This window comes from Takifugu flavidus, chromosome 19, assembly GCF_003711565.1.
Source record: "Takifugu flavidus isolate HTHZ2018 chromosome 19, ASM371156v2, whole genome shotgun sequence".
NCBI lineage: Eukaryota > Metazoa > Chordata > Actinopteri > Tetraodontiformes > Tetraodontidae > Takifugu > Takifugu flavidus.
In genome coordinates, this window is record NC_079538.1 from 4,606,297 (window position 1) to 4,631,642 (window position 25,346).

General features: G+C 49.5%; 2 protein-coding genes and 1 long non-coding RNA gene across 6 annotated transcripts in view; 1 reads left to right on the forward strand and 2 right to left on the reverse strand.

Annotated features, from left to right (window-relative positions):
- foxo3b (forkhead box O3b) overlaps positions 1–7,008 on the reverse strand; it is a 28,984-nt gene extending 21,976 nt beyond the window's left edge. The window contains exons 1-2 of one of the 2 annotated variants that reach the window (XR_008947536.1): positions 6,361–7,008; positions 5,388–6,108 (exon numbers count right to left, since the gene is read on the reverse strand). Coding sequence is in view for 1 of the 2 variants with exons in the window: in XM_057017790.1 (XP_056873770.1) it covers positions 5,388–5,945 (558 nt within the window). In the remaining variant the exon portion in view is untranslated. The remainder of the gene's footprint in view (positions 1–5,387; positions 6,109–6,360) is intronic. The other variant, XM_057017790.1, reaches the window with a different exon arrangement.
- LOC130516633 (uncharacterized) lies at positions 158–912 on the forward strand. The gene is made up of 2 exons (XR_008947545.1): positions 158–284; positions 379–912. It is a non-coding gene; the product is annotated as an uncharacterized LOC130516633 (long non-coding RNA).
- Positions 7,009–8,773: 1,765 nt separating the features above from the next.
- afg1lb (AFG1 like ATPase b) lies at positions 8,774–24,915 on the reverse strand. Of its 3 annotated transcripts, none has more exons than XM_057017798.1 (13): positions 24,673–24,915; positions 24,214–24,539; positions 22,147–22,213; positions 21,947–22,048; positions 21,607–21,734; positions 18,357–18,456; positions 16,876–16,934; positions 11,615–11,697; positions 10,832–10,902; positions 10,128–10,228; positions 9,611–9,751; positions 9,391–9,498; positions 8,774–9,298 (listed from the first exon to the last, which is right to left on the reverse strand). In XM_057017798.1, the coding sequence occupies exons 1-13, from the start codon at positions 24,785–24,787 to the stop codon at positions 9,161–9,163; spliced, it is 1,539 nt and encodes a 512-aa protein (XP_056873778.1). In that variant the 5' UTR covers positions 24,788–24,915; the 3' UTR covers positions 8,774–9,160. The 3 variants fall into 3 exon arrangements, with proteins under 3 accessions (XP_056873778.1, XP_056873777.1, XP_056873779.1); XM_057017797.1 differs by having other exon boundaries at positions 8,774–9,301; XM_057017799.1 differs by lacking the exons at positions 16,876–16,934; positions 18,357–18,456 and having other exon boundaries at positions 8,774–9,301.
- Positions 24,916–25,346: the final 431 nt, after the last annotated feature.

Genomic DNA, 25,346 nt, shown 5'->3' on the forward strand with positions numbered 1-25,346 from the left:
CTCAGCAAATTTGGAGCCCTGTTAGTGAGGTGGGGCCCACAAATTCAAAGGGGTTCAAACATGGTTTTAGGGTTGAGCTTAGAATTGGGGGAGGGTGAGGGGGTTCGTTGGGATGTTAGGGTTAGATTAAGGAGCTGGGTCATGTATTATGTGTGTGTGTGTGTCTCTGTGTGTGTGTGTGGTGGAGAGAGTCAGTTCCCGAGGATGAGGGCGACAAGAGGCAGAGGGGCCCACTTCAGCAATGTGGTTATCAGAGAAACTGAGAAGCAAGGCCTGAAAGCGAGGTATGTGCCGTCTGTGTGTGTCGGAACCAAGAGGGAGGGGAGCCCTTATCAGCTGTCATCCAAACTATGAGTCGCCCTCCACCTGCTTGACCAGTTTTAGGTTGCCATGGAGACGGGCCCTGCAAACACGTAACAAATGCATGCCTCCATGCACAACGTTTCCATGCGTCTTACTGGCCAGGAAATCGAGTCGCTCCCCGTTTGAAGGAAAGATGTCCTCGAAGGAGCTTCACACCATGGAAATGAAAGTGGAGGTGAACCGTCATCTGTCCCTCTATTTGTTGACTTTTACAGCACGGCTGAAATGGTGATGTAGCTAGATAGCTTAGCTTAGCGTAGCATGAAGTCTGAAATCAGGTTTGAACTGCAGGCAGCTTGGGGAAACAAGTGGGTGTCTCACCACAACTTCTCATTTCCCTTCCTCACTTTCATCAGTGCTGGGGCCTAATTTACTATCTAAATGTGACTCCTGCTCCATGTTTGCACTATGAAAGGCATTAGTTAAATAAGGTCAGCAGCCTCATTTCCAAACTGTCAAACATTAAAAAATAAATAAATAAAATAAAATAAACAGAACACAAAGAATAAAATAAAAAGCTGCACAAAATCATCATCAGAGTGACATGAATGAAGGCTTCTGTTTCTCTTCACAGCCACAACAGCCTCCTAAAAGCATATTTAAAACGTTTATCACATCATATTTGTATTACGGTAATGTCTCACATATTATTAATGCATGACACTTAAAAAAAACACCTCTTTGATATGACCCTGAACACACCATAGCAACCACAAATGTTTCCTTGCTGGTCCATTTTTAGCACACCACAGCACATACACATAAAAACACACTTCTGCAAACAGGGCTCTTGCTTTTACATGAGCAACACTTTTGCTGTGCATGCAGAAGTACTTTGAGGCTGTTTGTGTCTGAATTGTTTCCAAGCTTTTTTTTTTTCTTTTTACGTCTTTGTTAACGTGACGAGTAATTTAACCAGACAGATAAGATGCAACCCAGCTCCAATTTAGTGCAATAATAAAACATGATGTCATGTTCCCCAGATTATTTATCACACCGGCTGCTGGAAATTGCCGCATCAGCACTTCCCAGCATGGCTCATGGCTGCAAGGACGGGATATTTTCCGCAGGCTGATAAACCTTTCTCGTCCTCTTTCGGACATAAAAGGTTTCGGGAAAAGAGAAGCGGGATAAGAAAACATGTCTGCGTACTCAAAGCCATCATTAATTGCTCGGTCTTGTTTAAGACTCATCGTCACACTAATGACTATAATGTCTACAGGCAATAAGCGGGAGGTTTGCAGCGGCTATGCAAAGCTAACAAAGGTTACGTCTACATCCAGTAGATGTTACACCGACTGTAGGGGTGTGTGATTTATCTCCCTTCATTAAAGCCCACAACAGATTCAGTGGCGAGGCTCTGGAGGAGAATCGGCCTGTTTTTGCTCACCGCGCTGTTCTACATCCAGGCAAATGAGGGAGCTGGCAGCAGAGTAATGAGGGAGAGAAACAGTGGAGGGAAGAGGAGTCGGAGCCACGGAGGGAGAGAAACTGTGAAAGAGGCCTTTAGGCAAGAGCACCCTCTTAAAAATTAATACAGTGATGCGAATTCATCGCGAGTGCGCTGAATAATTGAGAGGCGTCTTTGAGGAGAACGCCTCGTGCAGCGAGACAAGGTTAGGAAATGGCGAGAGGACGCGCAACGGGAATAAGGGGCAGGAAAATCTGCTTTTCTCAACATACTAACATCTTGGACTAACTAAGTCCTGGTTACAGGACTAATCGTGCGTTAGAGAGACGGAGAAAGACATGAACGCCGCGGCCAAAAGCTCGTGGACGCCACCGATCACACAGAGCCCTTCAGAATAAAGCCAGCATTTTACGTCGCATTAAACGCGCGCAGGGATTGGGAGCGGGCTAAGAACAGAGCCTGGGGGGTTCCCACCACACAGAGGTTGACTGCTGAGGGTGTCACTATTCATACTTGGACAGCTCTCTGGAGCCGGTGGGTTCCCATAACCCATTGCCCCCTCGAGCCTCACGCATCCACTCACTCCTCCATTGGGAATCACAGCCAGAGGGCAGCTGTGATTCACCAAACTTGGAGCAAAGCTTGTTAATTTGCTCCCCCCCCCCCCGCCCGCCGCCCCTCCTTTCTCCTGTCTGCATCCCGACCCCCTCCTGCCCACCTCCACTCCCCCTTTTATTGCCTTTTTGCTTCTTCAGCTTCAGCTTGGCGAGGTGCCAGCTCCATTTGAGAAGTCTCCAGATTGTATTCAGAGAATACCTGAGCGTGCACACACACACACACACACACACACACACACTACTCCAAATACTAGCCAGCTGCTGTACCAGATTATGTCAAGAAAGTGGAAATCCTAGCCGCCGTCTTTCTGTCCTCTTTGGCAGCTTTTATGCGTTTGTCCATCAACACTTTAGCGCGCGGGACGATAATCAACGTCCCTGCAGGGGCAGCGCAGCCATGTTTTCTGCAGGCCTCCCGACAAGGTCCGATTTAAAGCTGTGCAGCGGTGTCTCCTGTCATCGTGAGCAAAGATTGTGCCAGACGACACGGCCGCAGACGGCCTTCCACAGAGAAACAGGCATTGATGGCTATTCCTCGACACCTCATTGGCCTTGAAAGACTGATTGCGACTTTATCCCGGGAACAGCCTTCATTTTAGATATTGTGAACAAATTGGGGCAGCAGCAGCTCCTAACAGTCACGAACCCTCGTGATAGGCCTGGACATGCCCGGACACATGCACCTCGGAGAGCTGAACATGTCTGTCTGCATGGGGAATGTATAGGAGGCCCAAAAACACACGTGTTGTCAGCTTTATCATCGGCCCAACCTGCCTTGGGTGTCAGTGTGCTGGGCTGTTAAAACTTGCACGTCTATTTATGCGGTTGGCGGTGGCATTACTGGTTTTGCCCCCCCCAATAGGCATTTGGATACCTGTTACAGCACGGTTAAGTAAGAGGAGCCCACGAGGTTCCTGCTCACATATGCAGTGATGCACAGGCAAATCCACAAAGGTGTGTCTAATCACACACACATTCAGAGCATTACAAGGGTGTTAGAGGCGCTATATTCAGACGCAGCCATACCAGCGCTCCTTTTAGCGCACATTTCAGTCGCTCCAAACCAGACTTGCCCATGTAAGATGGCACTGTGCTAATATGAGGTGTGGTGCTTATAAAAGTCCAGAGACAAACTCTTAAAGGCACCCATTTATATATGATTTACATGACTGTTTTATCAGGGTGTTTCTTTGAAATGGCTGTGCAGGAGTGGTGTTTCTTTTTTTTTTTTTTTGACAAAATAGTGGTAAACTGGTTAGGTGAGGTCATAAACGACCTACAATCTAACAAACGGATGTTTGTTAGAATGTTTTCTCTGAGCCTCCGAGTGTATCTCCATAGTCACCAGTATGACCATGATGGTGCTAGCAAGCTAGGCTAACTGGTTGGGTTACTGGCAACAAACTCACAACCTTAGACGACAAATCTTGTCTCATTAATTAGAAATTTTACACTCAAGTGTGTTTTTATAAAGTGTAACTTCATCTCAAGTAACTACACAAAAATAATTAATTGAAGGTTACTAAAGTTCTCTTTTGACAACAAAGAGAAGAAGTTATATATATGACATAACCTGGATAGCCTGTTGTAATATACTGTAATGATTCCTGGAGTTCTGCTTGTGTTCATTTACCAGGGTTAATGGTTAAATGACTTAGATATGAAACTGGGTGATGTAACTGGGAACCTGGGAGAGAAACCCAGAGGGATTACTGGGATTTGCTCAGCAAAGCTCTTCAACAAAGGTGCCCTGGTTGCATGGAACATAGGTGTTCAAACCCATCACTGTGTGAAGGTGAAACTTAAGAGTCTCTGAGAGTGAAGCAGAGAGAACAAGGGCTCAGAAAAAGACGTCCCATTACACGGGGAGTCGCCTGAACACCTGGCCATCTTTAGTTTCACAGGCTTTTCTCTCAAAGCGAACTGCAGCGGGCGGCGTGCTACCGTGCGATGGCGCTACCGCACCTCTGGGCTGCAAATCGAGAGAACTTTGTAAAAAGGCTTTGGCTGTGAGCCGTCGCCGAGATTTACTGACGGGCCAAGCGTAACCCTAAACCATCGGCGGCCTGGCCCTCATGCCCAAAATTCCAGGAGCAACAGCTTAGCATGGTGAGAGTGAAGCCGGCCTTGACTCTGCGGCGCTACGCACACAGCGACCGTCTGTCCTCTCCGCTCAAACGTCATCATAGCGAGACTTCAAATGCCGAAATGAGGCCGTGAGGCTCCCCAGCACCCCCGTGGGGACATCGTCAGGCGCTAATCTTTGACCTCTGACCCTCCTTTCTAAGTATCCACAAGTCTTTTGGGTGACTGTGTAACTGCCATAAGGAAAACAGCAAAGCAGTAGTTACGCAATCCCCTCGTGACCCAAACCAGCAACCTTGGCAAGTGCCTACCTGACCAAAAAGATCAACAGGACCCTGCCAGGGTTTACATAACAGCGTAATGTCACCTGCATGTTGACACATATCTGAAAGTAAGTCGCGGTCATCTCACTTGATTGCATGGAGGACTATTTAAACCATGGGAGAAGATGCGGTCCGGTAAACTATCTTAGGTAATTTTATTATTCTCAGAGTCTTAAACAGAGTTGTGTCACTCTAAATAGGCTACTGCGCTTCCAGAAAAACCGGTTACAAGGTCTCTGTTTGCTCTCATTTCCACCACATGACCGTGGCCTCTAAGGAACATCGTGTACATACCTCATCCGAAAAGCCCATTAAAGCCGCCTGATGCAATGCTGGTGAGAACTTACACCTTTAGTGTTCAATGGCCTTAAAGGGGTCGCTGGTCGGGATTCTGCTGGGCCGAATGTCTCATTTCCAGGAGAATGATAATGGGACAGCAAGGAGCGCCAGACGCTCGTGAAAACACGGCCGCGCTGGCGCGTTCGTGCGCGTCAGCGTTAGCCACATGCTTTTTGTTTTTATTTTGAAGGAGGAAGCGGTTGGGAGGGGAGGTGGGGGTCCCGTGTGGCTGACAGGGCCGACTCTTACCTTCCACCCAGCGGAGCTGTTGCTGTCGCCTTTGTCTTTGAAGTACGGGATGGAGCGCACCATCCAGTCGTAGATCTGGGACAGGGTCAGTCTCTTGTCCGGCGAGCTCTCGATGGCTTTCGTGATGAGGTCGGCGTAGGAGAGGTTCCCCCAGGCGTTGCGGCGAGACGATGCTTTCCTCGGGGTCTGCGCAGCCAGCGCGCCGGGCGTCAGAGCGCCTGAGGCAGCCGTGGGAGAGTGCGTGGACAGCGGGGAGCCGCCGCTCTCCTGGCCGGGGGAGGAGAGCCCTCCGTCCGCTGCGGGGCTGTTGCTGCTCTGGTCTTCAGCCGCCAGACCGGCGTCGTTGACGCTGATGTCCGCGGCGGCGGCGGCGGCGTCCTCCTCGTCGTCCTCTTCCTCCGGTATGATATCGGCCTCATGGCTCTCCGGTTTCACGGCGTTCGAATCCGGCCTCGGCAGCGGCCAAGTGCAAGACCTGGGTCGCTTCTGCGGCTCGAAATCCGGGTCGATGACGACGTCCAAGTCCGGGAGCGGGTCGGGGAGAGCTGCCTCGGCCATGATTTCCTACGCCGGGCGACGAATTCGCCCACGTTGGCAGACGAAAGTTAGAAGACAAGAAACGCAGAGCTGTCAAAGTCGCGTCCCATGAATGCGCGCTCCCGTCCTTTGTTGCTGTTCCACAGCAGCGGGGTCGAGAGCAACTTACTGCGGAGATTAACGCCTGTTGAGCACAGAAATGCAGAAATGAATAGTCAATAAGATCAAGCGCCGCTTACGTAAAGCCCCGAGACGGCAGCCGAGAGCTTCACTCGGACAGATTTCTGTGAGTGACCCGATTCAAACCAAGCGATTCGCCTCTGGAACTCCGACCGAACCTGCACCGAACCCGACGCGCAACCCAACACGCAGCCACATCGGCTGGCAAAGTGTCCCAACTGTAATAAATCCGTTCCGGACCCTTTCGGTTGAATACCTCGCTCGGTCCGGGGTAGCAAGCGCCCAGGGGAGACTAGATCCGGGCCTGTCTGCGGACGCGTCCAGATGCCATCCCGACTCTCGCCTCTCGCGCATGGATGGGACGTGTGCTGGCTCAGTCAGTGTCGATGTGGAATAAGACTGCCACCTCACTCTCGGTTACTACTGTATCTCGATGCAGCTCTATCTACACACGCGCGCACGCACGCAAGTCATTCAAGGGCCATCCCCCTGGATCCTGCGCAATGGGATCGCCTTTTAAAGAGACAAGGCAGCGAGAGCGCAACGTTCTCCGGGGGCAGGAGTCAGCCGAGACACGTCCTGACATGTCAGTGTTAGTGACAGGGCTGGGGGGTCATATCAGAGGGATGGAACACGAGCCAATGCAGTCCAGACATCCATTAAACACGGAACTCGTGAATTTAGCCACCGAGCCGGTCTGGGGGCCAAAGTCTCACCGCAGGTGCGCTAAAACGAGAAGCTTCCCATCCGTCTTCCGACGCAGGCTGTTTACATGCTGTCTCCTTTTTTCCTCCTACAAAACCAACAGAAACGGTGGGAAAAAAAATCGAAATACTTATTTGTTTTACTGCCATATATAACACTGTCCTCATTGGCTAAATCAAGTGTCATTGCAAATATTGCATCAACTATTTCAGTCCAAACCGTTTAAAGTAAATGTTTGCACATCTTCAACACCTTTTATTTGAGATTTGAACACCCCCCCCCCCCCCATCCAGCTATTCACTAACCCATTACAGCCCTACATTAACCCATCTATTAACCTTACATATTAAATTGTGGACTTTAGTTGCTATTTCTTTTGTTGCCAATTCCCGGGAAAGGCCTACGTAAGCAGAACACGGGTGACATTAAACTCCTTCATTCATGCCTCTCCACCGTAGCAATGGTCGATTACGCCTTTAATCGGAGAAGCGCGACGCCAATCGCGTCCCCCTCAACGCACAGGCCACGCCCACTTCCGTGACCCACGCTGCGCGGTTGGGGATGATGTCATCGGGTCTGTCAGCCCCCCCCCCCCCCCCCCCCCCACACACACACACACATCTTCCTGTTATGACGTGGAAGGTGCGCGCGTACCTGCACGTGCTCCAGGTGTTTTTGCAGGAATGCTGCATTCAGAGGCGTTTGTGGTACCCGCGCCTGGTTTTATATTGATGCCACGATATTAACCCGCATACAAGCACCCATTCTGACGCGATGGTCTTTGTTCTCTTTGCATCAAAGAAAATATCTGATGCAGCGGTTTCGGTCCAGTCAGATTGAGAGGCGGAGATGTCTGTGCGGGCTCACGGGAGACATTTGTCTCACTAATTTTACACCGTGCCGATGAGCGGCTGCAGCAGGGTGGTAACTGTCATGCAACATCTCCAAAGTTCGGCTCTGCTGGCGCGTCAGAGGCGCCTCCACCTTCGGAGGAGAGTTGGAACGCCCTCGCACCCGTGCCCATGAGCTCCGAACCCTGACTGAACGACCGAGTTCAAAGTGAGAGGCTGCGTTCGGGGTCGTGCGCTGCTCCAGAGTCGATATCCTCCCTGTTTACCAGGCATGCCATAAAAGTCTCACAACCATGTGAATCATAATGTGATGCAGATTCTCTAATCTTGTGATTTATGCCAATGCAACAATAGCAATAATGTTCTGGAGTAAATGGAAGAGAAATCTTATAACCGAGCCTTCTGCAGCGTGAATCAGCCCATTAGGCTCATCACAAAGGATGGAGGCCATCTTCTGATTGGATCGGGCTGTGACCAACTACTCCTTGGGCGTTATGGTGGGATTTGCATGGACCGTTAAGATACACATTTAAATCCATCATTCAGCCACTGCTTAAATCTCATGTGCACTTTTAGTATTTGTGGCATTTGCTACAAGGCCAGGAACTTACATAAGCCTTCTTAGTTTGTGGTGGGTATTCTGGCTGCTCTGAGTGCAGATTTAAGGGCTGGTCCAGACTGGAGTGGTGCACTAGGATGACCTCATCTTTACACGGACGCGGCTGACGCGCTTGTGGATTTTGGCTGCTCTGCTGCCACCTGTTGGTCCAAATACGGAACGTCCACAGTAGCACAAAGGAGAACCATTTAAAGTCCAGTCTTTTACATAAAAGTGATAAATTGTCTCGCAAAGGTCAGCAACCTTGTTTTTTTAATAGTTATTATGAGCTACAGAGAAACAGCCCTATTGGACAAAAAAGAAGAAATTCTGCTTCACTCAAGTGTAAAACAGACTACCTGAAATTTGGGGCAGATTGATAAAGGGGACACCTAAAGATCTTGATGAAACAAATCCACTTGAAAATCATCAGTTACATAGTATAATTCGTTTAAAAATGAAATAGTCAGTGTGAACCCGAGTCTGTCAATCACTAAAGACCAATTTTAGTCTAATTTAATGACAAACACAGATTTATTTCGCACAATGTCCATTTTAATATCTTGAAATGATTTATAATTAAGAAATAAAGGCTCGCGTAGCTTTATAAAAACGGAAGCAGCTGTAGACCGCGGTTCATGTTTCCTTTCCAAAATCACCCACTAGGGGGCAGAAGAGAACTACCCCTTCTTCTGCGCTGATAAAGTGCCTGTTTGCGTCTGAGAAGGCTGCTTATTATTTAACAGAAAAAGTCCACGAGGGGGAGAGAGCGGGCCTCAGAGGAGACACATGCAAAAAACAAGCCCAACCACCGACAGTTTGCAAATCTACAGCCTGACCATGTAGCATGTACATTTGCTCCTTTCTGCACCTGGTGGGCAACAGGGTAACGCTGTCTCCTGTCAGCATATTGGGCTTTCTCTCCTGCGGCCTCCGTCCCTCCAGTAGGACTCTGTCTGCATCTCCGCTAGTCTGGAGACGGTCCTCCGGAAGGCAAACAGCTCCTCCTGGGCCGTGAAGAAACTCAGCCGCTCGGCCGCCTGCTGCAGAGCGGAGTCGAGGGCAGGTTTTAGTAAACGCGGTGGTCACATTTAAACGCAGTATTCAGCTATGAGGGAAGTGGCTCCTTTACCCCGCTGAGGCCCAGGTCGTCCAGCAGCTGGCGGTCCAGCTCATCTGCCCCTCCACTGAGGACAAACAGCTGCTCAGCAGGAGCCGCTGCCAGCAGCACGACTCTCACCTGGGGGAGAGGATGCAAAGAGATGCTAACGGAGAGGTTTGATATCATCACGCGTCTGTCATGAGCTGACAGATACCCAATGCACTCGGGAGTCAATATCCAGTATCCAGACCTTCTTGTCATAAAAGGTGTCGATGAGGGTGGTGAAGCGTCTGGCCTGGTCCTTCATGGAGAGCGTCAGCCTGGGAACGTTCCGAACAAACACGGTGTGGAAGTGTTTTGTCATTTCCAGGTAATCGCTGGCACCCAGGGGCTGGGAAACACGTAGGACAGGTCAACGGGATTTATCAGGACAGGGAAACAGCTTCTCCAGTCTCAGGTCAACACCAACGGCAGATTAAGCTGCCCGTTTGGAAGCCACGCGTCACACAGTTATGGTCAGTGATGAGAACGTCTGGAGCGTCACCTTAGGCGTGAATGGAACTGGGGAATTCCAAAGCTCTGGAAGACTGAAACGGATGTTTAACTGGGAAGGGAAACCAGGACAGGTACGGATTCTGTCCGACCATACGTCACAGCCCATGTTTTCCTGGGCCGAACCCCCCTCCCCACGGGCTAAAATGTCTTTAAAAAGCCACTGGACTGTGTGACTGCTTCACTTCACTCACAGCAGCTTTAGAAACACTTACTTTGCCACACAGCTCATTAAAGGTGCAATCAGCAACGGAGCCACAGGTCTTCTGCAGGTTTACGTCTCTGCCCAGGACCGAGAGCGTCCGCGGGCCTGTAACTACCCACACACACACACACACACACACACACCTATCTTTGTGAAGACTCCCCCAGGCATAACGCATTAGCCTAAGTGTGCTCACTTCTGAAAAATGTCCTCACTTTGCTAGTAGAATGTGGATTTTGGTACCCAGCTCGTAGCAAACACACACACAAGGCTGATCCACCAAACGCACTAAACTTTTAATGATTAAATCCTTTCTAAAAAGTTCCTTTTTTGGGGTCTATTCAAAAGTATCAGGAAGGAAATTGCTAATCTGTATAAAGAAAAGCTCTGCTCACCATCTATTCAGCTCTGGTAAACCAGTTCTCGTTAAAACTGCATCAATACTCTAGTTTAGCCACTATTTTTAACCGCCTGCCTCAGTTTTACGAACATCTCCTTGGAAGCTGCATCGATGTGAATGACAAAAGAACCGACACCATCTAGAAAACTGTCACTGGGCTAAACGGTTTGTACGCCAGTGAAGAAGATAATGTGCCATTAAATACTACTGGGTGGAAAACTACAGCTGCAATTTTTACCTTAAATGATGGAAAATGTAAATCCTTCCAAATGTTTTCCATTATTATTATATTTTTTACTTTTGAAATTTCCTACCACTCTTCTGTCTGAAGGCTAGCTCCTCAAACAGAGCATCCAAGGTGGCCTCGGCACCAGCCTCGCAGGTCCTGAACATGCACGCACGCACACGCACACGCACAGCCAGGCAAACAGAGGAGGCGAGATGAGATATGAAATTAATAACGATGAAGTGGCCGCATCAAACGGTGGCGACAAGAAGAGGCTGGGTGGGGGGGGTGGGGGGTACTTAGCTTTTCACTCCGTCGGTAAAAAACAGGATGTTTGTCTCTAAACACGAGTATTAGACTGTGAATGCGCATCAAAATGAGATCGCAGCGCGTGTGTGTGTGTGTGTGTGTGTGTGTGTGTGTGTGTGCGTGCGTGCGTGTGTTAACTGCAGGTAAAAGGGTTTGATGTGCTCTATTTACACACGGTGAAAGGAAGCAAAGCACTCGAGCGCTCCGCCAGTGATGAGCAACGGCGCCGTCATTCATACTGTGTTTATCTGCATGTGTGTTTCTAAGAGCGAATATGTAATCAGCTAAATAGAAAAGTAGCTTTTAAAGCACTGCTGGTCTTTTTTTTTTTTTAACAGATATGTATTTCTTTTTCACGCTTTTCATCAGTCTCTCAAGGTTATGCTGTTTTCTATTTATTTCCAAGTCGCATCCTATTTATTTCTGCCCTTAAATAATGTAAGTGCCAAATCCAAACATTTCCTGTGTGGGCCGACTCCAGGCTCTGCATGCAGCCTTTGAACTGGGTGTGTGTGTGTGTGTGGGGGGGGGGGGGGGGGGGGGGGGGGGGGGGCTCCCTCACAGGTAGAAGCGTCTCGCTGCCGCCACCCTGTCCAGTCTCCTGTAGTCTGTCCCAGAGTCCAAGCAGATGATGTGGCAGCGCTCCTGCGGGGGACAGAAGACGCAGTCAAGGAGTTTCATTATCAAACTTCTCTTTATTTACACAAAGAAACGAACGAGTGATTAAAACCAGGATGTTTGGCCTTTATCCTAGAAAAAAGAACCCTCCCGTGGTAAATGTGGCGCGTTTGTTCAGGTTTTTGGTTCTACGTGACTCTTTTAAATGTTTTTTTTTTATAAATTCAGCCGCTTCCAGTGCAGTGATTTCATGTAGAATAACATCTTCTTTTTTAAATAAACGACATCAGCTCCGTTCCACGTGTAAACGATTCACGCGTTCACTCTATTGTGCGCAAATAAGCAGCTATCCAGCGGGAGCCCGTCTGCCTCTGCCGTGGCTCCGAACCGCCGCTCCCCACCCCATTGTTCCTGGGGCCATTCGGGGGGGAAGGGGGGGTTGAACTGATGGTGCCAGGTACAAACTTTTCCGCGTGGTGTAAAACGTCAACGGGATTCATGTCAGCCGGCGCGGCACAAAACTATAATCATCATCTCCACCGTTCGATCAAAGAAGAGACAGGAATTGCATATCATCCCGGCGGCGCCCGCCGACAGCTCCGCTACATCAGGAAATCAGTGAATTCCTGCCACTGGCCTCTTTGAGCTGCGGGATAATTAGTAATCATCACAAAGCAAGGGGATGGAAATACGCCATTCTTCTCCGCTGTCAACTTTTTATCTCCGTGTCCGCTCGCACAAACGGGGTTCCCGCTCTGAGCCAATTGGCTGAATCAGGCCTAATAACAACCTGACAAGCTCGCCCTCCCCTGCGCACAAAAGGGGGGTGTCATTTCATCAACCTGCGTTGACCCCGCCGTCGGGAAAAAGGTCTCTAAAATGCAAAAAGAGCGGAGGGGGGGGAAAAAAAGGGAAGAAATCTTGTCACTATCTCCGCCACATCATTAGAACCTCAGTTTGCTTCTCTCCTGCCATTCTTCCCCCCCCCCACCCCCCAAACAACACCGCCTCAACATGCAGCAAATACTGCTGACGCTCCTCTGAATGGGGGAGCGAGGTCCGAAGGAGGAGGAGCGGGGAACACAATCAGAGATGATGATTTCATTGGATATTTATAATCAGATGGGGCTGAAGCCCTGCGGGTCATCGCTTGATTATCCCTCTTGAGAGGACTGTCAAGATCTCACGTCTTCGGGATTTTTAATCTGCCCACACGTCGTGATCTTGTCCTTTACCCGCGCCATCGGGGGCGGAACTTCTGAAGCTCACAGCCGCATTTCTGCCGCTTGCGTCAGCGCCCGGCCGCAGCACCGTGTCCCAGAGTTCTCCTACATTTCCCAAATATTTACAGGAAGCCGGGAGAGATGGAACGGGTCACGGAATGCGGCTGCATCTTCAACTTTGGAAGAAAACACGGCTAAGTGAAAGTAACTTTTGTCCACCTCCACGTCAAAGGGAGACGATTCTCAGAAAAGCGGCCTGGGGGGGCGAATTAGGAGTTCTGTTGCTTGTGCAGATGCAATCCCCCCCCCCCCAAAAAAAAACCCCAGAAGAGACGGGAGAGGCGCGATGACGGACATGAGAATCGGGGTGTCTTTAGAAGAAAGTCATCCAAACACATGTAGCTCTAATCACGCCATTGTCCGAGCCGTGCACTCCTCTCCCAGGACAAGCGTTTAGCATAAAAACAGCGTGGCTTTTTTTTGCCGCTCCCCTCTGTGCACGCTCTCTCTCCACCATATCTCCCTCTCTCTCTCCTTTACCCCTCGAAAAAAGTTGCTTTTGAGTTTTTCAAAGAGCGCGGTGCCATTGAGATGCAACAAAAGCCAAGGATAGCTGACTATTGGGCCCTGATGAGGTCCACTCCCTCATTACCCGCAGCAGAAAACATTTGATGCTTTTTTTTGTTTGGCCTGGAGAATTGACCAGACCTCAAAGAAACGCGGGGTGGGAAGGCTGAAAAAGAGAAGGGGGGGGGTGCAGGGGAAAGGTTGTCGTTCATTCATCCGTGTGTGTCTTGCAGCCTTGTGTGGAAAGACGGAAGAAAAGAGGGAGGGAGGGATGGAGGGGTGGAGAGAGAGAGGGATGGACGAGGGAGAAAAGAGAGAAAGCTTAAAACACTGCCTTTATGCTGGCGAGTTCTGGACGACTCTTCTGACATCAAAGTGCTTTCACCAACCAGGACGCTGCTCTGTGTGTGTGTACGAGTGTGCGTGGGGGGGGTGCAACTGGTGATTTTATTCATTCTTGGACTTTCAGGGGGGTACATGACAATGTGAACACCCTAATTACACCTAATGATCTATTCCCTTAAAGTGTGACCGCCTCGGGCCAACGGTGGTTTGTTCCGAGAGGTCGTTCTCACAACCTCCCCCTGCCACGGCTGCTTCTCTTGGAGAAACATCTTTTGAGTCTGAGGCCCCACCTTTCGCGCACCGGGACCCCCCACCCTCAGCTCAATCTCTGTCACGACCCCAAATTAACCTGCTCCGAAGGCCGGGGAACACCTGGCCAACCAGCGCTGCGCACGTCTGGGGAGATCGGTGACGTTTATGGCGGGTGCACGTAGCGGGCCGCGGGGAAAAGGCGAGGATGCGGACATCATCTGCAGCCGGAGCCTGCGCAACGACCACCAGGAGCAGGTCCTCGGTCTGATATTCCAGACCATCGTGCCTAGTTCCCCTCCCTGTACATGCACCCCCCTCCCACTGTTGTACCGCTAACAAGCTAACTATCTAGCTAGCTTGCATCAAGTACGGCAACAAGAAAAGTAAAGTGTTCTGACTGCAGGCTGCCTGATAAATTGATACGCACCACTCGCATTGCCTCGGCACTCATTTTCGATCGAACATATGAAACCAAGCACGAGGCCACGTGCACACACTGACGAGAAAAACACTTGAAACCTCGGTTTGGCAACAGGGGGAGCCAAGGTGAAGCTACCTATGCAATTTTTTTGGAGCAGAATTTATTCCATGTTAAAAAAGAGCAAAATCAAGTGAGTTGTGCCCTCGAGGCAGGCGGTGAGTGGCACTGCCCTGCCATTAAATTCTCCAGAAGACAATAACAGTCATCAAGCTCGCAAGCTGCCGCCTCTTCACAGGCAGTCCTTCTCACCAAGGTCTCTGCTAGAGGACCCCATCCCTCTCATTCATCAAATTCTTTTTCCATTTCTTCGTTTCTCCTCCTCAACGACCTCACGCAGCAAATCATTTAAAAAAAAAAAAAATGGCATGCACGCAGACAAAAAAAAGTAAATAAATTAGAGAGCAACGGCTCAAAAGGAGGGTTGGAAACAGCAGGAAGCCCAGAAGTACTCAGAGTTGCCTCAGGGTTGTTGTCATGTTTCTATGGCGTCATTGTGTACAGCTGCAATCAAACAAGCACGGAGGAAGAGAAAGTCACTGTTATGCTTCCAAAATACGGGGACCTGACCTTGGGTGCGTAAATCCAGCGAGCTGAGCAGGATGGTAATAGAATAAAGAGAGAGGATGGGCCATGAAAGAGTGGAGAGGGAGGACAGTTGAGAGTGTCTTAGCTACAATACTGGCCGCGGCCATTAAAAAAGCCCTTAAACCCTGTATTTTGCAGAACTATGAGCTTTGCGATGGCTACAAAGGGAAAGCAGACTGAATAGATTTTCTGACTGAGTCTGCAGAGACTCTGAAAAGGACAGAAATTACAAACTGAATAGGGGGGGGGAAGTTTGCAAAGTGGGAAAAAAAAAGCGGGGGACTTTTAAACTTGGGAAAAATGGCACGGGGTATCTAAATTATCTGGTAACTATGTTTACGGGCAGGCGTTTCTTATGTCAGGAAGATCAGGAAACTAGGATGTTGGTGGGGGGGTGCTGAGGGAAAAAGTGGGTACCAAATAATCAGAAGTCAATGGTTGAATAAAGACGTCAACCCAGGCGGACGGAGGCGGTGGATTAACCTCTAACACTGGCACAGGTGATATGGAGGAGAGGTCGGGGGCTGGGTTGTATTTAAACATTTTAATGGCCTCATTCACACGTTAACTCGCTATAGAGTCACGCTCAGTCACGCACATACCAGAGCCCGCCGCAGCGCGCCTCCACCGGCCATTAATTCCACCCATTAAGGGTGAGCTAGTTAGCAGGGTGACCCCCTGGAACACGCTTCGACTTTTCAGAACAGGATGCTATAGAGAAGGCCTCGGACCCCCGCTGCCCTCAGGAGGGAAAAAAGCCACCCCCCCAAAACCCAGATGGCCTTACAAAGGGGAACATAGGACCCTGAAATAGAGGAGGTAGGGAAGGGCAGAGTGGGACAAGAGGCATTCAGGCCCTGGGTGAGGCTGGATTAGAGAGGGTGAGGGTGCTGCCGGAGCAGAGGGTGGCTGCCTCCAAGGCCTCATGTGGGCTTTTCTATATATATTCTCAGGAAGATTCTAAACCATCCTCCTCCGACTCCGATACTTTGAAGGTGAGGTTTGAAGAGCAAAGCCCTGTTTCAAGTAAAACCATTCCTACTTTCCACATATGTCCTTTTAAAAGTATTTGTCATTTCTCTGTTTAGTCCTGGATTAGTCCGACGTCCCCTTTTTTACCTTCTATTTGGCATTGCTTCAAACTTAACCTTTGGCCTTTTTTGGATTTAATCAAAAAACCTTAACTGAGATGTTTCTATTGTGGCTGGTGAATGTGGATTTTAAGTGCCAGTACAGAGTTTCTCTCCCCTATGAACTGTCCTTCAGAACTCAATGTCTCCAACAGAACAACGGACGGATGTTCTGTGGAGGTCTCCGTCACTTTTTATGGCTTTGGGGTTGTCCCTCCCCAAACATAAGGGTGGAAAAATGTGCCCCCAAGTCCTGATCATGATTAAACACATCAGTGACCATGTGAGACGCTACCTGCCTGACGTGACACCTCCCCCAGGCGGCCTGGTCGCTGGTCCCGCCCATTTGCCCGCTCACCTTACCGCTACCCACGGGGGCTCTTTTCCACCCCCGGTTTGGTGCAAGTCTCTTTTTTTCCGGGTGTGATCAAAGACAGCTTTGTGACGCTAAGCGAGGACATCAGGCAAAGGAAAACATCAAAACCACGAAAGAGCAACTTCCAAGAGGAAGCGGAGGGGACACGCGACATGTGTGACATGCGTGCGCGCGCATGTGTGTGCGCGTGTGATAAACGAATGAATAAATTAACAAGTAAAAAGGGACGGATGACTCTGCGTCTACCTTCAGCATGTCGATGAAAGGCAGGAAGGTGTCCCTCTGAAGTCCATTTTTGTACAGATCTGAAAGAGGAAGCGAGGGGCTGAATTAGAGCTGCTGTTTAGCCTTCTAATAATGTCATTCCCCCACCAGATTGGCACATAAAGTGGCTATTGATGAACTGAAGGATGGGTGGGGAGATGCGACAAAGGGACCGGGTCCAGGGAAGAAAAATGGATTTTTCTACCGGCAGCAACATAAAATTCATTACATTCCCAAACAATGGTGGTGGGAGAAAGGACCGTCGCCTTTTCAGCTCGGACAATGTCCGCAGCAGCTCCCTGAATGGAGGTTTCAATTAGCTCGGCTGGAACAAATTACATCTGAAGTAGCATCCTTGATAGACAGATAAAACGGACAGAGATGCACACGCAAACGCGAACAAAGGCGCGCACGCACGCACGCTCGCTCGGACGGCGCCGTCCTGCCTTTGGCTCGGTCCAGCTGCAAACAAGTGGTCGCGGTGATGTTTGGGCCGAGGCAACTATTACCCGGGGACGCGCTCTTGTTTATCTTTGTGCCGAGATTTTAGGTAAATGATCAGAAGTTGGCAACAGTCCGTGTCCCAGACTCTGTCTTGGTCTGGGACCAGTGCAGCAGAACCCTCTACAGGCTTTAAAGGGCCATTCTGCATATAGGTATATACTGTATATACAGCACATATATATATATATTTTAGTTTTAGTTCGACTTAAAATACAAAAAATGGGCTTGGCGATGATGGACAGGCGTATACGTGTTCCCCTCAGTTCAATACTAACTCATTAGGAATCATTTCAAAAATGCTACACTTATATTTTACTAATATATCCCATATTTTCACTCATTTTATGGGGCCACTTCATGCGATTGAATTTTTGAATTCTCACCCACATCGGCTTAATGGAAAACAGCGTTAATGTAAACCAAGTGGAAGGTCCACGACACTAAAGGCGCTTTTATCCACCAAACACATCTTAATTTCAATCAACTCTCTCCGTGGAAAAAGCCAACAAAACGTTACTGTGTGGCACCCCCCCCAAAACACATCTCTTTTTGATTGCAGCTCCATCTCCACATCAATAAAAGTGGAAGACGTATGCCTTTCATGTCCAGTTGTCTCTTATGGCTTTCAGAGCTCCATTAACCATGTAATTAATACCAAGTAGGCCCTCGATCAACTTTGTATGGTGTGGTGCTTTGTTCTTAATAGCGAGTAAATATCAGAGATCCGTGTCTTTGTCCGCGGGAGCCGTCGCCCTGCTGCCTCTGCTTTGTTTTAAGATCTCGGCGTCTTCAGGGAGAAAGACAGGCGCAGGACCGAGGGTGGTGCATTCATCTCCATCTGAATCACGCTGCAGGCCTCGCCAGGGTCATTAGCTCCTGCACGTAGCGTCACGCCATCACAACTCGAGGGGAAGCGAACCCGGGGAGCGAACATCCTGCGAGTGTGTCTGTGCTCGTACCATCCGGGGGCCTGTTGGAGGTGGCCACCACCACCACTCCGCTCTCCAGCAGCGCCCGGAACAGCTGCTTCAGGATGGCGGCATCGGCGACGTCGCTCACCTGACGGACGAGAAGAAGCAGAAAAGGACAAACGCTTTCATCTCCGCCTGCGGCAGCGCGCGCGGCTCTGGGGTCAAACCCCGCCAGCGACACTCCATGATGATTAGTGTCACCTGGGTGTGCTTATTCACTCCTTTGTATCTGGTCATGGCCACACGCGTGCACAAATGTGCACGCACCTAAACCACTTGAGCCGACTGTAAATGGTCACGAAGCCGAGAGGGGAGCTGAGAGGGGGAAGCTGGCCGAGCTAATCAAGGGAACGGACGCCCGGGTGCCTGAATGCAAGCCTGATCATAATAATAATGATAATAACGATAATAATGATAACAGAGAAATGTGAATCCAGGCGTCACAATTCCAGGCGAAGCCTTCATCCAACACAGCCGCGCGCGGGCCCATACTCGTGCGCACGTGTGACGGTTGATCCGGACGCAAGGCCGCGCGCTGATAATGCGCGAATCAAATTCAGTTGATGCCGGTTTCGCTCCGCAATAATCAAAGGTCAATGGCAGCACTGACGCAAGGGCACTCGTGAAGAGCGCCGACCTTTCCAGTAGTGATCCAGCGCACTCACTTTTGTCCCTATTCCCATCCCCCTTCACGCCCGTTGTTCTTTTAAACCACACGAAGGGAGACGCGACGTTCCTCTGCGACGGCCGTCAAATTAGCATGCGCACAACACACGCTCTGATTGACGCCATAAACGATGCGTCGTGGGGAGGAAGGACGGTTTCCTTCGCTTTAACTCCAGCGCCGCCACATTCCTGCACATCAGGTGTTTCCTGCTGTATTTAAGGACAAACTTAGAGGATGAAGAAGTCCTGGCGTCTCGAGGAAAAGACTCGTGTGGGACGCCCTCCCCTCCTACTTGCTCTCACCAATCTTCAACAGGTACTTGTGACGGCCGTGCCCACAGCATATGACTCCTTTCACACTCTGAAGGGTCTTCTGCTTTTGCATATTAGCCCCGCTGCCCTTGCCAATACTTGATTATCATTTGTGTTAAAGCCTCGATTTTGCTGAGGAGAGGTGGCTGAGGGCATCAAATTAGTGAGTGTGTGTGTAGGGGAGGGGGGGGGGGTGAGAATAAAAAGAAAGCCAAGGCTCTGCTTCTCCCTCATTTCCTCTGACCAGAGAATTTTATTTTCACTTCAAAAGAGTCATCTAAAAATGACCTTTTATACAACCCGGATTTGTTTATTCATGTGTCCTCCAACGTGAGCAAAGTGAGAGGGGGCAATATTTATTGCTGAATGGGTTTTTTTGGGGGGGGTGGGGAGAGAATGGGGAGCAACAGAATGAGAAAGGTGGAGGGGGGGGGCTGCCGAGCACTGAGCAACACAAAAATAATGTGGCCAATGCAGATATTCAAATGAGCATCCAATTAATCAAGCTGCAGTCAGTTTACAGCGACCCCCCCACCCCCCCACACCTTTTGATGTTACACCTCTTTATGGACACAACCTATGGGTAATTCTGCAGCGGCTGCGTAGTGGCGGAGGCCCCTGCGACAATGACGCTAGAGTGTCTTCTTCTCCTTCTCAGCTCCGGACCTCTCAATGGTGAGTATTCATTAAGAAGCCGTGTGGGGGTCGTAAAAGGAAGGAGGTGGTGGGGGTGGGGGGCTACAAATTACTGATAATGGCGCAGCGCTAATGAAGAGAATGGTGAAATGTCATTAGCATTTAAGAGGATAAGATCCATCTGACCCGCTGCCGCCAGTCGCTTTCTAGCTCCACTCACTTAAGGAAGCAGCCGAGTGCGACTGATACCCAGAGCCTCATTTACATGGCTGAGTGGAGGAGGATGCTGATTGGTATAGACCCCCCCCCCCCCCTTCATACCCAGCTCCCCCACAAACCTCGCAACCTCTTATTTATGCACCACAAACAACGCGCGCATGTCTTCTTGTTTTCCCCTATTCACCGGTAGCAACAGTCGGCGAGTGAAAACAGCAGCGCTGGCAGGGGCAAACCAAAACAACTTTAGCGAAAACAGTGGCGCCGTTTAAGATCTGAAAGCCAGGCGGATGAAAGGAGGCGCTCTTGATCCTCACAGACGCACAGAGACTGATTAGAGGGAGCGGGCGCACCTTCTGTCACCTTTGACCTGCTGCTATTAGCTGTAATATCAGCAGGAGCAGCAGCGGCGTGCGGTTAAAAGATGTTTGTCTGGCTTATGCTGAAGATGGGAACAAGCGTCTTTCACTGCAGCTGTTTCCAACCAACCAGGACCTTTCTAAGCAGTTCTGCCTTTTGATTCCAGTGAGCAATTAATAAGATCACAGTGCTGAAAGAGGCCTTTTGGCAGTTTAAATATAGCCTGGAAAAAAACTATGCAAGGCTTGGTTGGCTTGTTACAAGGACAGAAATCTAATTTTTTGCGTATAAAGAAGCAACAGGCGCAACCCACCAACTCCTGCGATGGCGGCGAGCGGTTATATTTTGTTGTTTATCCATGCTTGGGAAATTACTGAAACATCACTGAAGATTTCCAGCGCTCCTGGAAGTCCCTTCAGAATTCCTACAGTTCCATAGATTCGCCACTAGGTGTCCTCAGTCCTGCTTCCTTGAAGACACCAGGCTGACCAGTAACCTGACTGGGATGGTGTTACAGGCTGGTCGACACGTTAATGAAACCCGACCAGAAACTGGGCTGAAACATTAAAAGACGTATAAACAGGAATTCATATTTTAAATGAAACCTAGAATTCTGTTTTTTGTTCATAGGCTTTCTTCCACTTTTCCATATATGAAATAGTATTAATAATATTTATCAGCTAAGAAAAAAAACAACAATAAAATCACACTGTCATTGTAATTGACCTAATTTTAACCCCCTTGAACCCCCTCAAGCACAATATTTGGAAGACAATATACTCCACAAGCCTTTGGCATATATGATTTGTTCCTCCAAATTTTAACCAAAAGTTCAATTTTAAACCAATTAAACTGCGTGTTATTGCCCTGACAGAGCAGGTCAGCTTCTTCTGAATTGAACTAGTTTCAAACTTTTTTTAAAAAGTACTGCTGCTACATGCTGATTTACCAGCCTGTTCTAATCACTTACAGAAGATTCAGGCCCTTTTGAAGAGCTGAAAACCCCCCCCCCAAAAACCCAGAGAGAGCATAAAACACATGTGCTCACCTGAAACTCGTCAAAGCAGAGCAGGCAGGTTTCGTTGCCTATCTCCACGGCAACCGGCGATATGGGGTCATAGGTGAACAGTTTCCCCAGCGTTCGTTTTGGAAGGCTTTGTTTCCTCCGGTGGATCCCTTCAAGCAGTACACAAATGTCAGACATGCTTTACAGAACACCTGCATCGGCAAACCCGGGACCCAAGACAATAGAGCCTGAAGCAGCGGCTTCACCTGCGCGAATAATGGAAGACAATTTTCTGGAGGCTAATTGAGACAGAACAGAAAACAGCAGAGAGATAGAGGATAAAATAAAACGAGGCAGCCACAGTGAGAGGCAGGGTACTGACTTTCATGGATGTCCAACATGAAGCCGTTGAAGTGGACTCTCTTCTTGCGAGGGGTCTCCACACAGGAGTAAAACATGTCCATGAGCATGGTCTTCCCTGTGCCTGACAGCAAGAGCAAAGGTGGTGGGATGGCGCCCATAATCAGGGAGAGTTCTTTTCCTCATTAGATACATTATCATAGAATTTTAAAAATGACATACCAACATCTCCATATATATAGAAGCCTTTGGGAGGGGGTGATAGTGATGCCAGCTCCTGCTTTGGGGGCTAAAAGGAAGAAAATTCAAAATCAATTGTTAATCGGTGGACAAACCTAAAAATAAACAATATGGATTAAAATCACTTAATTCCACCCTGAATAAATGTTTTAATCACCGCCATAGGAAGGAATCGTGCTTTAATAACCAGTATAGTGAGGCATTAAGCCACGGCTACAGCGTGAGGTTTCACATTCTCCAGACTAGCCCACTGCTGGGGAGGAAGACAAAGGGGATCTAATCAACAAGACAAGCCAGGGTTCCCACGAAAGAAAAGCATCATCAGAGGAACAATGGGGGGATTTGTCAGACAAAACAGAGAGGACTGGATGAGGCTCCATAAGAGATGGAGTGGACTTGTCTGTGCACCCTGTTTAGCGCTGCTTATTGTAATTTGTGGGTACTGTTGCATTGAGATGCTGCTGGAAGTCATTGTGCTGCTTGCCTCCTACCATCAAAAGGTCCTTGCTTATAAAAAAATAACCCCCCAAAAAAGTCTTATGTGTGACCGAGCTGAGAACGTTGAGTAAGGCCAAAGACAAAGTGGGCTGGTTGCATGTGAACACGCCCGCCACTGGCTCATCATGGCCTATAAAGCTAACGCTACACAGAGGGAAAGAGGTTATTCGCCTTTATCTAAGAACTTAACATTCCTTATTCAAAATTTACTTTAGCAAACTGTTCCATGGAGATGGTCCTCAGTCAAGAACCACTTGACTCGGGTCACTTGAAAACTACACGGGAAAACAAACTGGTTTCCCATCCTCCCCGTCCGCTTCCCAGTGCTTCTCTTTAAACCCACATGCCTGCACTCAACAAGTCTTCTCTGTCTGCTCTGGCATAACAGTGTGTGACTTCTCCCTGACTTCCCAAGATGCCCTCTGGCACCGTGGGGTAATTGTCAGCGGTGGCTGGAAGCCATTTTGCCACGGCAGAGTGGAGAAGGACAAGGCCTCCCCTCAGCCGCCCCGTCTAGCTGAGCGCTGCGACCTTGTCTCACCTGCCTGGTGGAGGATGGAGACCGGCACAAGAGCGGGAGGTTCACAAGCAGGACGTTAGAAAACGGCGTTGCGGTCGATGTCATATCTCCCAATAACGAGCTGCGGCTGGCGAAAACGTCCCACGGGACGCCCGATTCCCTGACGCAAGATTGACTCGAACAGAACGGGTTCCTCCGAACAAAGGCCCATTGTTAGCCGACCATCCGCAAGAACCACGCCACATTGGGTCAATATTAAGTCAAGTGTACTCCCCTCGCAGACTCGACCAGTTAGCGAGGACAATGGCGGCACTTTCACAGGGAAAACAGACACCGAAAGGACAGCGGTGTGACCCGATTCATGCCGGAATAATTGTGGCGGCCCCTGCGGTCAGTGTGTGTCTGAGCGCAGGGGACAGAGCAAGAAATAAGGTGCAACAGGGGAGGGCGGGGGGAAGCGGCGGCGTTGACGGCCTTACGCTAAAGTGTTTTTCAGCCCCGAATCAAAAGCAAAGAAGACACGAACGGCTCAGACAATGGGGATCCCCTCATTACCGCCTGGGGATGGGGTGAGAGTGACAGGGGTGCCGGGACGGGCGCAGCGGGAGGTCTGCCCTGCTGCCTTCCAAAATCTCTGCCTAACCCTGTGTGTCTGTGCCAGCCAAGCACCAACAACAACCGGGGGGGGGGGGAGAAACTCCCACCACCACATAGTAGACAGTCAGCTACCCTGACCTAAAAACAACAACAGCCCCCTGCAACAGGCCATTCCAAAACTCACAAGCACAATACACTTCCCAGACCCCTACCCTCCCTTTGACCCAAGCGTCATGGCCGCCATCACTGATATGAGGGGAGGACGCTGCGGTGGACTTGACCGGGGGTCACGTCCATCATGTTGGACGCCAGCGGGGCTTTGTGGCTCGTTTTTCGGTCAAAATAAAATAAAGAATACTTCCAGGCTGTTTCTAATGTCATTTAATGTGCGCGTGGAGCTCATCGGGCCAAAAGGGACGCGTTTGTTTTGTTACCCTGTAAATGGATCCATCGGCTTTGGTTTCGGCGGGTACGAAGGGGGGGTCTTTATCGAGCGTGGGGTGACTTCTGCCATCATCTGAAAGGAGCGTGGAGGAGAGCGGGCGCAGGTACGTGCTGTTGCTGTAGGTCTTCATGGTGTGCTGCAGCTGAGCCAGCTGCTGGGCCACATGTCTCTGGTGGACGTCTCCCCTCAGAGTCCCACACCGAACAAGGCGGTCGTAAAGTCCAACCATTTCTCTGGGGGGGCACGGCTGCGCTGCGGGGGGCTGAGAGCAGCAGGGTGATGATGGGGAAATGTGTTGTCTCCACCTCATGGAACCTTAGAACGCAGAAAAGCACCAACCAATGCAGCCACCGTGTTCATCACCACAGGAAACCACAGGTCAAAGGAGGCTCTAAACACACTCTGGTGAGTGGTGGATGTGACACCTGCCAGGTGAGCAGAGACTCACCTGTCCCAGCGCAACAACCTGCCCTCCAACACGCGCTCTTCGCTTTCTTTCCGTTGGCTCGAAGCAAAAGTTTTACAGAGCCGCTGACAGTCGCGACGACCGTGGGAGCCGCCATGATGGTTCAAAACGCGAAACTTTATTGACATGCTTTGGTCTTTACAAACCCGGACGAGGAGAAAGTGACTGAGAGCAACGATAACGTGTTTCATTGTGATCAAAAATGCCCCCCCACCCCCTTTCTAACATTATTCATGCATATACGCTTTTATTTAAAACGTGATTTTTGCGATATTAGACTTTTGTGTTGATGTACAGTGACGTTCGTGCATTTTCCATATTTCTATTTATTATGTTTGTTGCTGACGACTTGCCGCGACTAGTAAACAAAGTGTTTGTCAGGTGGTCGAGCGGCGACCACGGTGGTGTCAGCTGAACGTCAGCTGATCGGAAGCAGTTCCATTTTTGAAGTTAACGACAACGAGAGACGCACAACTGCCGGAACTTGATACGTTTCGTTTCAGTGTAAAAGATATCACTGCAAATTGTTTGGGGTTGTATGGTATTAAAGCAGCTGGGGACGTAAACGGTCAAAAATGTAGTATGCTTCTTTACGTTAAAGCATTCAAATGTACCCCTGTTTTCAATGTAACCCTTATTTACTGGACATAGCTTCC

Coding starts and splice junctions, on each gene's coding strand:
- afg1lb (XM_057017797.1), bottom strand. CDS start 24,787: ATGGCGGCTCCCACGGTCGTCGCGACTGTCAGCGGCTCTGTAAAACTT. Junction 11,698..16,875: donor CTTTCATCGACATGCTGAAG/GTAGACGCAGAG, acceptor TGTCCCCCGCAG/GAGCGCTGCCACATCATCTG. Junction 10,229..10,831: donor AGCCTTCAGACAGAAGAGTG/GTAGGAAATTTC, acceptor GTGTGTGGGTAG/TTACAGGCCCGCGGACGCTC.